Source organism: Saimiri boliviensis, chromosome 1 (assembly GCF_048565385.1).
Source record: "Saimiri boliviensis isolate mSaiBol1 chromosome 1, mSaiBol1.pri, whole genome shotgun sequence".
NCBI lineage: Eukaryota > Metazoa > Chordata > Mammalia > Primates > Cebidae > Saimiri > Saimiri boliviensis.
Window position 1 is genome coordinate 124,099,947 of NC_133449.1, and position 17,127 is coordinate 124,117,073.

The window sequence follows — 17,127 nt, forward strand, 5'->3', positions numbered from 1 at the left end:
GTTCTTGCTCTTTTTAATTTTTCTCACAATATTTTACAAACAAGCATTGGCAGAAATGGAGGAAGATACCCCAACTTATGACCTACAGTCATGGGGAATACAGGGATTTTATCTATTTCATTGCAATTTCTCCATTTTTCTGTGGTTTATCAATTGCCTCGAGGGTTGTGGGTTACTTTGATATTGAAACAAATACTTTTACTTTTGGAAAAGGCAACACTGCTTTGTCTCCTTTCCTTTAAGCCAAACCTCTTTGTGATCTGCCATTAGCCCCTTTCCAGCCTCATCTCTTCCAAGTCATCTCCTTGAGCCCTAGATTGACTTCATCCCAGGCTGGGCTAACCTCCAGTCCCCAAATACAGCCGACATGTCCACCTCCTGGTGGCTTTCATGTCACGCCTACCCTCAGCCCTTAAAAATCCCACTCATCCTTCAAGACCTGGTTTAGTTTTCCTCTCCTCCATAAGGGGATCTCCAAACCTCATCCTCTGCTGCCGTTCCCTGCTAAGCATTGGCAGTTCTTTTTGCGCAAATCTGGCTGCTTTACTAATATGAGCCCCCTTCAAAGACATAAACCACTTCAGATTCACCACTCTGTCCCTCAAAAGGCCCAGTACCTCAATTATACAGAACAGATGTTCCAAAAACATCTGCTGAATTATTCATTGCCATCAAGTAGAAGCGTTCCATAAATGCAAGCACTAACAAACATTAGGTATTTATTGGAATCATGATGGTTTTTATCATTGTTCACCGGTTTATTGGTTCTGTGGCCTTAGGTAACTTGTTCAGCCTCTCTGAAGCTGTGGAGTAATAATAGAACCAACCTCGTAGGATTGTCGTCTCGTAGGATTCCGTGAGTTTGTACATATAAAGCATGTAGGCATCGGGTAGTGGTTAACATGTGTAAGCTGTACAACTAGTGTTACTTTCCGTTAGGCCTTGAGCTCCACTGTCCTGCACTTTGACGGACAGCTAAAGGATCTCCCTGTTTGTCTCAGGAAAGTCATCGTAAACACCCCTAACTGAATTTTAGCCATACATGGCTCCAAGCGCATTACTTACATTGGCTTGGCCAGTCCTCTAACGTCCGTCTTGTGTGGCAGGTTCTGTTGTTGTCCCCGTTATCACAAAGGAGGAAGCGGAGGCAAGGAAAGGTAACTTGTACAAGGTCATGTGATTGCTAAGTGCTGGAGCCTGAATTTGGACACAATGCCTAGCTGCAGAGTCCAGGTCTTCAACCCTGGCACTCACCTGCCTCACTTCGGAGCCCTGCACTGAGGCCTAGCTTGGTTCCTTTCTGTGTATTCGGAGCACCTACTGTATGCAAAATCCAGTTTCCTCAAACATTTTCATAGACGTGTGAAACAAAGTGGTCCATTTGAGAGTGTAGATGAAGTAATTTCTGAAATAAGGATTTCTAGGCAGTTGCTTAAATACGTTTTAATTAAATTAAAATTATATATTTATTTTTGAGTTGCCCTTTTGTTGCCCAGTCTGGAATGCAATAGCAGGATCTCAGCTCACTGTAACCTCTGCCTCCTGGATTCAAGCGATTCTCTTGCCTCAGCCTCCCAAGTAGCTGGGACTACAGGTGTGTGCCACCACAACTGGCTAACTTTTGTATTTTTAGTAGAGACAGGGTTTTACTGTGTTGGCCTGGCTAGTCTCAAACTCCTGACCTCAGGTGATCTGCCTGCCTTGGCCTCCCAAAGTGCTGGGATTACAGGCATGAGCCACAGCCCCCAGCCTACGTTTTATTTTTACATTAATTTTTTTTTTAAGACAGGGTTTCACCACGTCGGTCAGGCTGGTCTCAAACTCCTGACCTCAGGTGATCTGCTCACCTTGGCCTCCCAAAGTGCTGGGCTTACAGGCATGAGCCATTGTGCCCAGCCTACATTAATTTTTTAAATAATTGTTTTTACTTAAAAACATTTCTTTGTCCTTTCTCTTGCACTAAAATTATTTTTTTTTAAAGATCTGAATATGTTCCCCTTGGAAACAAAATAAAATAGTATAGAAGTTGCCTTAGTACTAGTTTCTTCCCCTATGCCCAGAGGTTAGCACCGTTAGCAACTCAGGCCTTTTAAAGCACATTTTTGACTGGATGAGCTGGCTCACATCTAGAACCCTAGCACTTTGGGAGGCTGAATCGGGCAAATCGCTTGAGCTCAGTAGTGCATAACCAACTTGGGCAACAGAGCGAAATCCCGCCTGTACCAAAAATACAAAACATTATCCGAACACGGTGGCATGCGCCTGTGGTCCCAGCTACTTGGGAGGCTGAGGCAGGAAGATGGCTTAAGCTTAGAAGCCATGGGTTGCAGGAGCTGAGATTGTGCCACTGTACTCCAGCCTGGACAATATAGTGAGACCCAGTCTCAAAAACAACAACAACAACAACAACACCAAAAAAAAAAAAAAAAAAAAAAAAAAAAACTAGTTCATTTAGGTACACATGCAAGTTATCCATAGAAAACATTGGATTTTGTGTTCGTGTATTTTTCTGTAAATGGTACTATGTTCTACATAGTGTCCTCCTCTTGGGTTTTGCCAACAGAAAATGTGGAACAAAGCTTTGTGGGGAGTTTTTACATTAATGATACTATTGTGACTGAGCTTTCCAGAGGTTAGCACAGATAGATCATCCTTAATTGTATTAGTCCATTTTCACACTGCTGATAAAGACATCCAAAACCGGGTAATTTATAAAGGAATAGAGGCTTAATGGACTCACAGTTCCACATGGCTGAGGAGGCCTCGCAATCAAGGCAGAAGGCAAAAGCCACATCTTACACAGCAGCAGACAATGGAGAATGAGAGAGCTTCTGTAGGGCAACTCCCCCTTATAAAACCATCAGATCTTGTGAAACTTATTCACTACCATGAGAACAGCATGGGATTGACCTGTCCCCCTCTTTCACTTACCTCCCACTGGGTCCCTCCCACAACATATGGAAAGTGTGGAAGCTTCAATTCAAGATGAGATTTGGGTGGGGACCCAGCCAAAGCACATCATTTTTTTTCAGTGATGCTGAATCATAATTACAGTACTTTCAATGTGCCCCAATGAAGTCCTATATATATATATTACCTAGCACCGTTCTCAAATCAACATGAGGAAGCAGGTTGTATTATTATTCCCATTTCACTGATGAGGTGACAGAGGCACAGACAGGTGGAATAACTTGTCTATGGTTGCACAGCTAGTAAATGACAAGTCTGGGGCAGTTTAACTCCAGGACCCAAGATTACCTACTACTTCTGGGATGACTTTGTTGTTGTTTGAGACAGGTTCTCACTCTGTCACCCAGGCTGGAGTGCAGTGGTGCCATCATAACTCACTGCAACCTCGACCTCCAGGGTTCCAGCAATCTTCCCCTCTAAGCCTCCTGAGTAGCTAGGACTACAGTCATGCATCACCATGCTCAGCAAATTTTTAAATTTTTTTTTTTTTTTTTTTTAGAGCTGGGATCTTGCTATGTTGCCCAGGCTGGCCTCAAACAATCTTCCTGCTTCAGCCTCCCAAAGTTTTGGAATTATAGGCATGAGCCACTTTGCACAGCCTGGGGTGAACTTCTTTAATCCTTTCCCAATGACTTCTTGAATGTTTCCAGCATATGGCTGGTGTAGGCAATGTTGTAATGAACATCCTTTTATGTGTTTCATCTAACACATGTGACTGTTTCTCAACAGAAAAGTGAAATCACCAGATCGTAGAGTTTTGTGCAATTGTTAACTTTAAAAGATACTTTAAAATTGTCCTTCACGGTGGCTAAACCAATTTACTCTCCCTAATGTACTTTTAAAAGTTTTAAAGTCTCCCACTAGGGCTTGTTCTGGAAACTGAAAAGAGTTTAGGTGAAAGTTAAAAGCAAATCACTTTGTAAGGGATTCTAGACAACATTAATGAATTGTTCTTTAAAGGTTTTCTGATTTGGAATGTAAGTTTTCGTGTTTTTGTTTTTGCTTTGAGACTGAGTCACTCTCTTGCTCAGACTGGAGTGCAGTGGCATGATTACAGCTCATTGCAACCTTGATCTCCCTGGCTCAAGTGATCCTCCAGCCTCTGCCTCCTGAGTAGTTGGGACTACAGGCATGTGCCATCATGCCCAGCTAATTTTCCTACTTTTTGTAGCGATGAGGTTTGGCAATGTTGTTCAGGCTGGTCTCAAACTCCTGGGCCCAAGTGAACCACCCAACTTGGCCTCCCCATGCCCAGCCAAATGTTACTTTTTATATAGTGTTAATCCAGGCAATATATGTGGGAGGAGGAAAGTAGGCAGAAGAATCCATAGTAAAAAAGAAGAGAAAGGAGAAAAATTAATTAATATTATTATTAGTAGTAGAATGAATAAAATCAAATGAAGAATAGAAGCAATTCTCTGGAATATAGATATTAGTAGTGTTACCAAGCAAAAGGGGCTCACTGCCCAATGGGCTAGAAGCCAATACTTTGACACTGGGTTTTTGAGAAAAGCAAAGCTTTTTATTGCAAGTTGACTCACAAGGAAACAGGAGTCCAGCCCAGATCTGTCTCCTTGTGCTGGCTTTAAGACAGTAATTTTATTAGGAAAGGTTTAAGGGGTGGATTCTGAGATTAGTAGGTGATTGGTGGAATTAGAGGGGAAGGGGTCTGAAAAGTCCTTGCACGTATGCGGTGATCTCTTCACGTCTCTTCATGGGTCCCATTTGTAAATTCAGGGGAAGTTAGTATGAAACATGGTGGAAATTTAGGCTGTGACATTAGTAAGCTGGTTCTGCACAGACTGTAGTTAGCCATACTGGTTCCTTCTGTTTTAGCCAGTTCTGTTATCTTACAAGCATAGGGACTTAAAGCAAGTTGTTTCTTTTTGTAACTGCTATCCTACAAACTCAAGAATTTCTGTTAGTTACTGGTTTCTTTAACTCTTTCGGGCATGGTGTCAATAGCAGTAGTAATAGTAGTAGTTTTAATTGTAGTAAAATATCCCTTTTATTGAGCACATTCTATGTGTGCAGATACTGTCTATTTCATTGAAATCTCACACAGCCTGTAAAAAGTAAGTATAATTATTCTGGCTTTACAGATGGAGAGACTGAGGCTGAGAATGGAAAGTAACTTTTTGAGGGTCACACAGCCAGACAGAAGAGAACTGTGAACCTGGGGTGTCTGTCTCTACTCTTCCTTCCTGCCTCTCAAGCCTTCCTTCTAGGAGAGGGTGTGGAGAGGCCACCTGCCACCCTTTCTGGGTATCCAGGGAGGTGACACCTGTGCCTGTGGAATTCCTGTCTTGCAGGCCATCAGCTTCTTCACAAGTGACTTGAACTACCTGTTTGAAGGGGTATACTATTGCCCCCTGTTACTGCTGGCCTGCTTCTCCCTGATCATCTCCAGCATTTCTTCCTACCTCATTATTGGACAGACTGCACTTATAGCCACTTTCTGCTATCTCCTGGTTTTCCCACTGGAGGTAATGTCTTTCTTTGTCACCCATTTGATGGTGGGCCACAGAAGTCCCAGGGCTCTGGAATCTGGGATCACTCTTGAGTAAGAATGTTGATGCCTGTTGACCGTTCAATCTGTTGTGGTTAAGATTCAGCTCTAATCCCTAACTCAAACTATTCTCTGGCCACAATATTTGGTTAATAAGTAAATAAGAGGTGAATATGATGTGCAAAGTCTACCTCGTAGCTTTCTATGGGAGATTATCTGCTTCACCAACTTTCCTTTGTAGATAATCTCTGTGCAAGATATTTGTTCTGTCTCTTCTACCCAGAATGTGCTGATGTAACAATGCAGCCAGCATTTAACATTTGTCTGAGCACAATATAATGGGGAATGGGAAGCACATTTGTTACCAAAGATTCAGGTGAAATAAAATTGAGCAAAACAGAAATGACTCTTGGATTATGTGTTCTCTGAATTATTGAAATCAAGTATTTTCCTGAGTGTGGTCACTCTGATTGAAAGGTGATTTTAATTATTAGAGGGTTTAGGGTTCCAGAAGACAGAGAAAGCATTTCGGTTTAGTTTCTGCCTAAGTAGCCACAGCCTGGCTTGGGGCTCAGGAGAGAAAGGCCCCTGGGATGCTCTAAGGCATGGTGGCCTGGAGAACTTCGATTGGAAAATCTCTCTTTGGAAATACACCCAGTTGCCCTACTTATGCCAGGCTGAACTCTCCTGCCCTTGTCAAAGGAAGCCCTTGAATTCCAAACTTGCTGTATCCTGACTCCAGGCATTCATGACTCACCTGTCTTTGAAGACTCAGCATCACACATCTGAGGTCAGTGACCAGCGCATCCGTGTGACCAGTGAAGTTCTCACTTGCATTAAGATGATTAAAATGTACACATGGGAGAAACCATTTGCAAAAATAATTGAAGGTATGGAAAATCTGACTTTCCGCTCTGAACCTGGTGATGTCACAGTGAGCCATGCCCCTCTCACCTCTTGGGGATTTTTTGATACTTTGTGGATGATGCTGTGCTCTTTGGAGAATGTTCTTGTGGTTATCTTTGGTGTATTTCTTTTTTCCTTCCTCTTGAGCAAGCCTTTATTGTCAATTTGTAAAATAGCTAAACTATTTCCAAATAAACAGAACATGTGCACTGAAAGAGAAAAAGTAAACCATATTATGCAATACACATTATTTTTTCCTCTCTCTTTTTTTTTTTTTGAGACAGAGTCTTACTCTATCACCAGGCTGGAGTGCAGTAGCGCGATCTCGGCTCACTGCAACCTCCACCTCCCGGGGTTGAAGCAATAATCCTGCCTCAGCCTCCCGAGTAGCTGGGACTACAGGCGTGCACCACCATGCCTAGCTAATTTTTGTATTTTTTCTTTAGTAGAGAAGGGGTTTTACCATGTTGGCCAGGATGGTCTCAATCTCTTGACCTCGTGATCCACCCGCCTCAGCCTCCCAAAGTGCTGGGATTACAGACTCTTCTCTTAAATTAAAACATTTAATTAAATTCTTCTGAATTATTACATTTTGTCAATCAATATTTTTGCCTGTTCTGAAGTGTTTTTTGTTGTTAAATATGTAATATTTTTATTCTACATGACTTGGCACATTATCTCAATATGAATTCAAGAGCCTGATATTTGTCTGTCAATGTTAATCCTTTGGTAAATTGTTTTCCCTATCATCTTTCTTAGTATATTTCTTCTCCTCTTGTAGTAATTTTTCTTTTTCTTTTTTTTTTTTTTTTTTTGAGACGGAGTTTCGCTCTTGTTACCCAGGCTGGAGTGCAGTGGCACGATCTTGACTCACTGCAACCTCCGCCTCCTGGGTTCAGGCAATTCTCCTGCCTCAGCTTCCTGAGCAGCTAGGATTACAGGCACGCGCCACCATGAGCAGCTAATGTAGTAATTTTTCAATGAAGTATTTCTAGGCTTTTAATGGAAATGGTAGGTGTTAGAGAACCATAGAAAACCAACTTCCTTGGTCTCATCTTATTTTGCTACTTTTCATTTTGCCAGTAAGTCTGTGTTCTAACATATACATTTTCTGTAAAATAAATTGAGTATTTCTGTAAATTCAATGTGATTATCAGAGTATATAAAGCAGACTTTTATTCTTCAACCAGAGCAAATGTGGCAATCAATAATAATCAATGATAAGTTGTCATTGCTCACACATTTTGATCAGATTCAGCAGTTCCAAAAGAAATATTTTTTTTCTATTTTTAAAAATGCATGAACACCATCGAGTCAATTCTCCAGGAAAGATACCTTTAACCTTGTTATGTTTGATTGACTTCTAAAATTGTTTAGATTTTCTTTATCTAGATGGAAGTAGAACAAACTTCATTCCTTCTGCAATTCTGCAGTGCAGTGTTGGTTTAAATTACCAAAGCATTAGAAACACAGGTGCGAATGCATGAGTGAAACTTCACATTCTTGCATTTAGGGATTCATAACATGGTAAATGAGGAATTATTAGTGTTTATTTTTATTTTTATTTTTTATTATGCTTTAAGTTCTGAGGTACATGTGCAGATCATGCAGGACTGTTGCATAGGTACACACATACCATGGTGGTTTGCTGCCTCCATCCCCCTGACACCTACATCAGGCATTTCTCCCAGTGTTATCCCTCCCTAACCTCCCCACTCCCCACCATCCCTCCCCTAGCCCCCTGTCCGCCAACAGACCCCAGTGTGTGATGTTCCCCTCCCCGTGTCCATGTATTTTCATTGTTCAACACCCACCTATGAGTGAGAACATGTGGTGTTTGATTTTCTGTTCCTGTGTCAGTTTGCTGAGAATGATGGTTTCTAGCTTCATCCATGTCCCTGCAAAGGACACGAACTCATCCTTTTTTATGACTGCATAGTATTCCATGGTGTATATGTGCCACATTTTCTTTACCCAGTCTATCATTGATGGGCATTTTGGTATTTCTTTTTTATTTCCCAGACCTAAGAAAGAAGGAAAGGAAACTAATGGAGAAGTGTGGGCTTTTCCAGAGCCTAACCACTATAATCATGTTGGTCACCCCGACACTGTCCACAACGATCATGATTCTCGTCCACACATTCTTAAAGTTGAAACTCACAGCATCAATGGTAAGGGTTGGGGTGCTTTGTTTTCTCCCCATCATGGTCGCGAGCTTTTTCATGTGTCCTTTTTTAGCCCATGCCCCTCAAAGGTCTGAAGGCTTTGCAAATAGACACTATATGTTCCAGAGTAGGGAATGGCACTGTCTTCCATCTCAACCCATCTGAGAAAGTGACATCTCAGATAGCCCTGTAAGTGGGCCGGATGGCAGAACCGTCAGGTTATGGGGAGGTGGTACCTATAGTTAAAATTCTGATAATTAGAATTACACCTTGAAGTTAAAAAGTTCCTCTAATCCCCTAATAAAGGCCCTGGAAATGCACTTTAAATACAGAGGTATAGCTTCTTTGGTATTTCCCTTCATGGTCTAAACCTGGCCCTTAGAAGTGGCAGCTGCGTTTCAGGATTAGGAATCCCAGCTCTTTGTGCAGAATAAGACAGTGCGCTGCTCTTGGAGGGGTGGTAATATGGCTGGGGAGGCCAGGAGGCTGCACCCAGAGCAAGAAGGGAAGAACTTGAGAGTCTGCAGCCAAGGGGTGGTGTGTGCCTCAGATGGCTGACCCCTCTGCTTGGCTCAGGCATGCACTAGGGAAACACCTCCCAGAAGTCTGAGGGCATTGGCGGGGGGGGCATAGAAGGAATACTTTCAGAGGGACTTGAGGCACTGAGATAACACCAGGCAGGTCTAGACCAAGGCATTCCTGCTCCATTGGAGTTCACTTTTGGATGAAGCCAGAAGAAGAAAGGAGGAGAGATGGGCATGGGTTGGAAGGTTATTATGGCACCTCCAGGAGGGTACCTTCTGAGGTCCTGAGAGCCTAAGGTGTTTTGCTCTAGTCACAGTGCAGCATGAGTTAGGCATGAAGGGTAAGAAGATGTTGAATGTAAGGAGAAAACGAACATCTAAGGCAAAGAAGAAGAAACAGGACCTTGACAGCAAGAATAGCACCAAGCTACATTGAAAGGAAGTAATGTTCACCCCCATGAGTTTTCTTGGCCTTTCCCAAACTCTATTCCTGTACACACTTTATGATTTTTCTCACTGTGCCATTGGGGAAACTGGGCTGTGGTAGGGGTGACCTGCCCAAAGCTACAGGTGTGAGTGGCTAAGCTGCAACAGGGACTAGGCCTTCAACTCTAAGACTCCAAGAAGAGTGCTCTTTTCCCAGCTTTTTCCAGTCTCCCCCCAATACTAGTTTAGCCTCTGTTGGATGAAGGAACTGCTTGTTGGAAGCTGAGAATGCAGCTCAGGGGTGCGGGTGCCAGGGAATGGAGGAAGCAGGAAGGACCACGACCCTCACTGCCCCCTCCCCTTCTTACCCAGGCCTTCACCACGGTGGCCTCCCTGAATACCCTTCGGGTGTCAATGTTCTTTGTGCCCTTTGCAGTCAAAGGCCTCACGAATTCCAAGTCTGCGGTGAAGAGGTTCAAGGTAGGTGGTCAGGGGACTGGCTGTAGGTCCCCTCCTTGGACGCTCCTCTGCCTTCAGCCCCCGTGATGTTCCTCCCAAACATGTCTCCCGGCCAAGGCCTAGGTCGAGAGAGGGGTTGGCTAACTCAGTGACCTCCTATGTCCAGGCTGATGTGGGGCCTGAGAAGACAGACGAATTGGGTCAGGTCTCAGTCCCCAAGGAGATCTTAGGATACTGTGTCCAAACCAGGTCTCAGACAGATGCTCTACAGACTTTATCCAGGTTTGCATAGAGTTACCCTGATAATTTTGTTTTAGAAAAACACCATAGGTGTTGCTTACATTGAAAAACCATGAACATTTTATGTGAAAACACAGATTTTTGAATTCTCTTGAGTGATTAGAAGATCTGGTGGCCCTGGACGACATTATCCCATGGCCACAGGGAGCTGGAGCTGAGGTGACAGCTTCCCTGTTTAGATGGAGGCATTTAGCTTAAGTTTGCTGCAGTGTCTACCATACACTATTGTACCTCCAGCCCTGAAGCTGCATTTTACTTACTATTTATCATCTTAGTGGAATGGTCCACTTCACTTATGTACATAGCTGGCATCTAAGTTTGAAAGCCCTAATATAAATCAATGTTTAAATGTCATTTTGTGGCCAGGTGCTGTGGCTCACACCTGTAATCCCAGCACTTTGGGAGGCCGAGGCAGGCAGATCACCTGAGGTCAGGAGTTCGAGACCAGCCTGGCTAGCATGGTGAAACCCTGTCTCTACAAAAAATTAGCCAGGCATAGTGGCAGGCACTTGTAATCCCAGCTACTTGGTAGGCTGAGGCAGGGAATTGCTTGAACCTGGGAGGCAGAGGTTGCAGTGAGCTGAGATCACGCCACTGCACTCCAGCCTGGGTGACAGAGTGAGACTCCATCTCAGAAAAAAGGTCATTTTGTAGTCATTCCGCTTTTATGTACATGCAGTCCATGACCTATATCACTCATTCATTCATTAATGCAAAAAATATTTATTGAGCTTTTACTACAAGCCAGGCACTGAGAATACTGCATTGAACAGGGGTCTCTGCTGTCAGGGAGTTCTGTTATGATTTTTTTATTGGAAGCAGACAACTAACAAGTAAATGAATGATCAAAGAGGATTAGATCAGATCACCTGAAGAGCCATGATGCCAATAAAACAATGTAATGTTCTAGAGCAAGTTTGTCTAACCTGCAGCTCACATGCAGCCCAGTATGGCTTTGAATGTGGCCCAACACAAATTTGTGAACTTTCTTAAAACATTAGGAGATTTGGTTTTGCAGTTTCTTTTTTCTCATCAGCTGTTGTTGGTGTTAGTGTATTTTCCGCGTGGCCCAAGACAATTCTTCTTTCAGCGTGGCCCAGAGAAGCCAAAGGATTGGACATACTTGTTGTAAGGAGTATGCTGGGAGGGCTGGGGGCTCCTGGGAAGAGCCTGGTTGGGAAGGCCCCTGTGAAGGTGACTTTGGAGCTGAGTGATGATGACCAAGCAGAGAAAACAAGTGTGAAAGCCCTGAGGCTGCAATGAACTTGGCTGGTCTGAGTGACATAGATAGTGCTGTGCTTATCACTGGCCCAGTGTGCTTCCCTGACTTGTCAGCAGCTGTGAAAGGGCTCCTGCGGCTGCCTTTCTTCCAATGGCGGCACTGGGTTCTCCCATCTATTTTCCCCTTCTTTGCCTGTTTTCATCTGTGGAGGGGGCAGCGATGAGGAAGCCGCAATCTGGGCTCAGGAGGATAGGTAAGAGTCCAAAATGTCAGTAAGCACCCTTCTAGATCTTTTAAGCATATCTCCAGGTAGGGATTTGTGAATGTAACCTGACTTCGGTGGGATCATACTCCCCTCCCATTCTTTTAATTGCTAGAATTTATGTAGTTCAACCCTTGTGCTTTATAGACAGGGAGCTGGAGATGCAGAGAGAAGTGACCTGCTGATGGTCACCTTTTGAAATGTATGACCCCAAATGACCTTTCCCCAGTGTGGGACACAGCAGAGCTTTTCATTTTCAATAGCTATAAGTAGATTTTTTTTTCTTTAGAGATGGAGTCTCACTGTGTTGCCCAGGCTGCAGTGCAGTGGCATGATCTCAGCTCACTGCAACCTCCCACTCCTGAGTTCTAGCAGTTCTCCTGCCTCAGCCTCCCAAGTAGCTGGGACTACAGGCACATGCTGCTACACCTGGTGAATTTTTTGTATTTTAGTAGAGACAGGGTTTCACCATGTTGCCCAGGCTGGTCTCCGACTCCTAAACTCAGGCAATCCACCTGCCTCAGCCTCCCAAAGTACTAGGATTACAGGTGTGAGCTACTACACCCAGCCAACTAGAATTTTTTTTTAAGAGAGGAAAGTCTCACTATGTTTCCCAGGCTGATCTTAAACCCCCCCCAACTTGGCCTCCCAAAGTGCTAAGATTTCAGACATGAGCCATTATGTCCAGTCCAATATAATTTAATTAGGCCGGCACAGTGGCTCATGCCTATAATCCCAGCACTTTGGGAAGCTGAGGCAGGCAGATCATCTGAGATCAGGAGTTCGAGACCAGCCTGACTAACATGGTGAAACCCCATCTCTACTAAAAATGCAAAAATTAGCATATTGGTGGGTGCCTATAATCGCAGCTGCTTGGGAGACTGAGGCAGACGAATTGCTTCAACCCGGGAGGTGGAGGTTGCAGTGAGCCAAGATCATGCCATTGCTCTCCAGCCTGGGTGACAGAGCAAGAAAGACTCCATCTCAAAAATAAATAAATGAAAAATAATTAAATAAATAGAATTCAATTAGAAAAACCTCAGTCCTATGAGACAGTGGCTATCATCACTTGGGATGAGGCTACTGTAGGTTAGGCCTTAGTCAACCCCCTGAGCGCAGAGTTGCGGTTGATAGTGCAGTGCTTGCAAATATGGAGGAGTGGCCTGGTGGTCTGAAATTTGGAAAACACTGATCTAGAATTTTCACCAGCAGTAACTGGCCTTTCCTAACTGTTGGTTAGGAAACTACAAACTTACTGCTTATTTGAAATTCACAAAACCATACCAACTGGCAGGCTTGTAAAGCTGGGAACATATTCCTGCTGAACTAAAGAACTGTATTCCTCCTCCCTCCATTTATTTTTGTCTTTACAGAAGTTCTTCCTCCAGGAGAGCCCTGTTTTCTATGTCCAGACATTACAAGACCCCAGCAAAGCTCTGGTCTTGGAGGAGGCCACCTTGTCGTGGCGACAGACCTGCCCTGGGATCGTCAATGGGGCATTTGAGTTGGAGAGAAATGGACATGCTTCTGAGGGGATGACCAGGCCTAGAGATGCCCTTGGGCCAGAGGAGAAATGGAACAGCCTGGGCCCAGAGTTGCACAAGATCAACCTGGTAGTGTCCAAGGTAGCCTGGTCCAGGCCATGCAGGCAGGCTGGCTGCCAGACTCTCAGGGCCTAAGCTGGGAACTTGTCTGGGTGCCCCAGCATTTCCTTGGTTAAAAACTGCCCTCTCCAAGATCTCTCCCTTTAAAATTCAAATTTTCATGGAGGGCAAATACAGGATGTCTTTCATTCTCTAGTGTGAATTAATCTATCATCTAAATATTTTTGGCTTAGGTAAGACCCAAAATAATATGAAAGTACTGTGTGCTGTTCCTTGGAAGGACCAAGGACACAGAAAGGAGAAAGGGAAGGAGACCAAGCTGACATTTATTATATTCCTCATATGTGCCAAGCACTATCCTATGTTTGAATTGGGTTATTCTGTGACCTTACCTTATCTGGCTCTTTCTCTGTCTAATGTTTACAAAGATTAGCTTTCTCCTGTCTCCTGTTTGCCACTCCTCTTTTCTTCTCTGTTATCTGTTAATGTAGATATTGATATCTAATAATAATTGATACAGAATAGATATAGATATTGATCTCTATATAATGACAAATGTCTACAAATCATATCTAGGGGTAATAGGTGTTAATATCTAACATCTGCTGTCTCTTATCTATTTATACTTTCTTCCTTGGTAATCATCTCTAGTCCTATGGCTTTGAGTTCTATCTCTGTGCCATTATCTCTAGCCTCGAAGTCTTTTCTGGGCTACAGACTCAATTGCCTATTTAATATCCCTCTTAAATGTCCATCAAGCATTTAAAATGAAACAAGGTTTTGATACTCACCCCCTTTGATGAGTTCCCCAAATCTTCCTTCTCCTGGGAGATGGTATCATCATCCTTCCGATGGTCGAGGACCTGGAAGTCACACTTGATTCCTTTCCTTCCTTCCCTTGAATCCAATCCATCAGTTTGACTTCCACATCTGCCCTGAACCCACTGCCCTCACCATTGCCCCTCCACTGCCCTATCCCTGCTGCTGTCACGCCACTCCCAGAACTTCCTCATCCACCTCTCTGTTCCCATATGTGCCTTCTTTTATGAGCCTTCTACCATGCAACAGACAGAAGGATTTTTCTTTTTTATTATTATTTTTATTTGAGATGGAGTCTTGCTCTTTCACCCAGGCTGGAGTGCAGTGGCGCGATCTCGGTTCACTGCAACCTCTGCCTCCTGGGTTCATGAGATTCTCTGTCTCAGCCTCCTGGGTAGCTGGTATTGCAGGCATGTGCCAGTATGCCTGGCTAATTTTTTTGTATTTTTAGTAGAGACAGGGTTTCACCATCTTGGCCAGGCTGGTCTTGAACTCCTCATGTCGTGATCCATCCGCCTCGGCCTCTCAAAGTGCTGGGATTACAGGCATGAGCCACCGTGCCCAGCCAGTTTTCCTTTTTAAAATAATTAATATGTATTTTTAATTTTAATAGCTTTTGGGGTACAAGTGGGTTTTGGTTAGACGATGACTTATATAGTGGTGAAGTCGACATTTTAGTGGACCTATCACCTGATAGTGTGCATTGTACCCAATAGGTAGTTTGTATCTCTCAGCCAACTCCCGCCCACTGTCTCTCTGAGCCTCCAAAATCCATTATAACAGGGGTCCCCAACACCTGGACTGCAGACCCTCTCTGGTCCTCAGCCTGCTGCACAGCAGGAGATGAGCGGCACGTCAGTGAGCATCACCACCTGAGCTCCGCTTTCTGTCAGATCAGCAGCAGCATTAGATGCTCGTGGGAGCGTGAACCTTATTGTGAAGTGTGCATGTGAAGGATCCAGGTTGCATGCTCCTTATGAGAATCTTGCTTGATGGTCCGAGGTGAAACAGTTTCATCCTGGAACCAATCCCCCACCATCCCTGTTTTGTAGAAAAATTGTCTTCCATGAAACTGGTTCATGGCAGAGGGATCTTTCTAAAACATAAACCAATTCAAGTCACTCTCCTTAAACCCTTCAGTGACTTTCCACTGCCCTTAGAGCCCAGGTTCCTCCAAATCCCTACCTGTACCTCTGACCTCTTCCCCACCAGAGTTCTTACAGCCCTTGGGCAGCTGTGACACTTGCTCTGTAGAAGCCTTCCCTGGCTGACTCATCTAAAATTGCTTCAACCCCCAACTCTCTGTCATAAGAGCCAATTTCATTTTACTTGCATCACTTATCACCATCCGATATTGATTTATTTATGTAGTCTGTCTCCCCCCACCCCCAGCTTACATTTTAAGCTCGATGTGAGGTCTTTTGTTCGTTACTGAGTCCACAGAGGAAACTCAGATCACTATTTGACGGACGAATGGATGTTTGAATAAATGAATGAATGCATGCATGCATGAATTCTGTGAGTCTGGCTTCTTTATTCCCATTTCACAGATGGAGAAACTGAGGCTCAGAAAGTCTAAGTGGCTTTCCCAGGATTGTTGCATAGAATAGACACCAATCTGGAATTCAGGGTTCTTGCCACCTACCCCTGAGTTCCCCTCTGCCATTCCCATATGACCTTCTTCCTCTTGAGGTGCCCCTCCTGCCTCCAAGGACTGAATGCAAAGCTCCTCTGGAGCTTTGCTTGTCTGAGGAGTCTTGGGTTGTGTGTGGTTATTTTGTTTTCTGTGTGTTGATTTGGGTTCTAAACAGTCAAGCAGGTGGGTGTGCCAGGGCTGTGCTATCCCAACACTTGTGTGTCCTCCTTGGCTTGCAGGGGATGATATTAGGGGTCTGTGGCACCACGGGGAGTGGCAAGAGCAGCCTGTTGTCAGCCATTCTGGGTGAGGTAAGTAACCTGTGGCCACATACGTGTCCATCTGCAGACAGTCCAGGGCCTCTCAAGCTCCAGTTCCCCGGGTAGGGCCCCCAGCTGCTTTCTTCCTCACAGGGGTCTGAGCAAGTAGGTTGTGCTTGCCCTGTGTGGGAGGTGCCTGATCAAGGTCGCCCTTTCTCCTCACCCTGCGGCAGTACTCCTGGTGCGAGCTGCCTCTTATGTCACCTGGAGACCCGTCCTCAACCAGGCTCTGTGAGGATACAGGGCGACTCAAAGTTAATATGATCATAAAATTTACTTCACAGGGAGTCAAGTCCAACCTCTCTCCCACACTACAATACCCTGTTGCAGTGGTTCCTGTAAAAAAGGAGTGTAAAAGTCATTTCATAAAGCCAAACTTACACCATTGAGGAGTGGGAGAATGTGCCTTTTAGGATGACATCGGAAGAGAAATGAAGGAGGAGGAACAGGGAGAAGGAAGGAAAGCTGGGGAGAGGAGGCCTGCTGGATGGGATGGAGCAGTCTAACTTGTACCCCAGCGGGGGGGTAAACATGCCTGCCGGGTGCCCTTGCCCTTGAGATTTGAACCCCCCCCCCCCGCAATCCATCCCCTGTATACGAGTTTGAAGTCTGCTGCCATGTAGACATGTGGCTCACACACCTTTTCTCCAGTTCCTCTCCTCTCCTCTCCTCTCCTCTGTTCTCCTTTTTGACACAGAGTCTCACTCTGTCGCCCAGGCTGGAGTACAATGGCACAGTCTCAGCTCATTGCAACCTCCACCTCCAGGGTTCACGTGATTCTTGTGCCTCAGCCTCCTGAGTAGCTGAGACTATAGGCATGCACCATCAAGCCCAGCTAATTTTTGTATTTTTTGGTAGAGACGGGGTTTCACCATGTTGGCCAGGTTGGTCTCAAAATCCTGTCCTCAAGTGATCCACCTGACTCAGCCTCCCAAAGTGCTGGGATTACAGGCATTAGCCATCACGCCTGGCCATTTCTTCAGTTTTAAAAAAAAACCCCAAATC

General features: G+C 44.5%; 1 protein-coding gene across 1 annotated transcript in view; it reads left to right on the plus strand.

Moving 5' to 3' along the window:
* The window catches only part of ABCC11 (ATP binding cassette subfamily C member 11), a 70,721-nt gene that overhangs the window by 16,329 nt on the left and 37,265 nt on the right, over nucleotides 1–17,127 (plus strand). Inside the window, exons 7-12 of the mRNA XM_039475862.2 lie at nucleotides 5,283–5,456; nucleotides 6,222–6,369; nucleotides 8,408–8,556; nucleotides 9,873–9,980; nucleotides 13,117–13,368; nucleotides 16,042–16,113. Of these exons, the coding sequence (XP_039331796.1) occupies nucleotides 5,283–5,456; nucleotides 6,222–6,369; nucleotides 8,408–8,556; nucleotides 9,873–9,980; nucleotides 13,117–13,368; nucleotides 16,042–16,113 (903 nt within the window). The remainder of the gene's footprint in view (nucleotides 1–5,282; nucleotides 5,457–6,221; nucleotides 6,370–8,407; nucleotides 8,557–9,872; nucleotides 9,981–13,116; nucleotides 13,369–16,041; nucleotides 16,114–17,127) is intronic.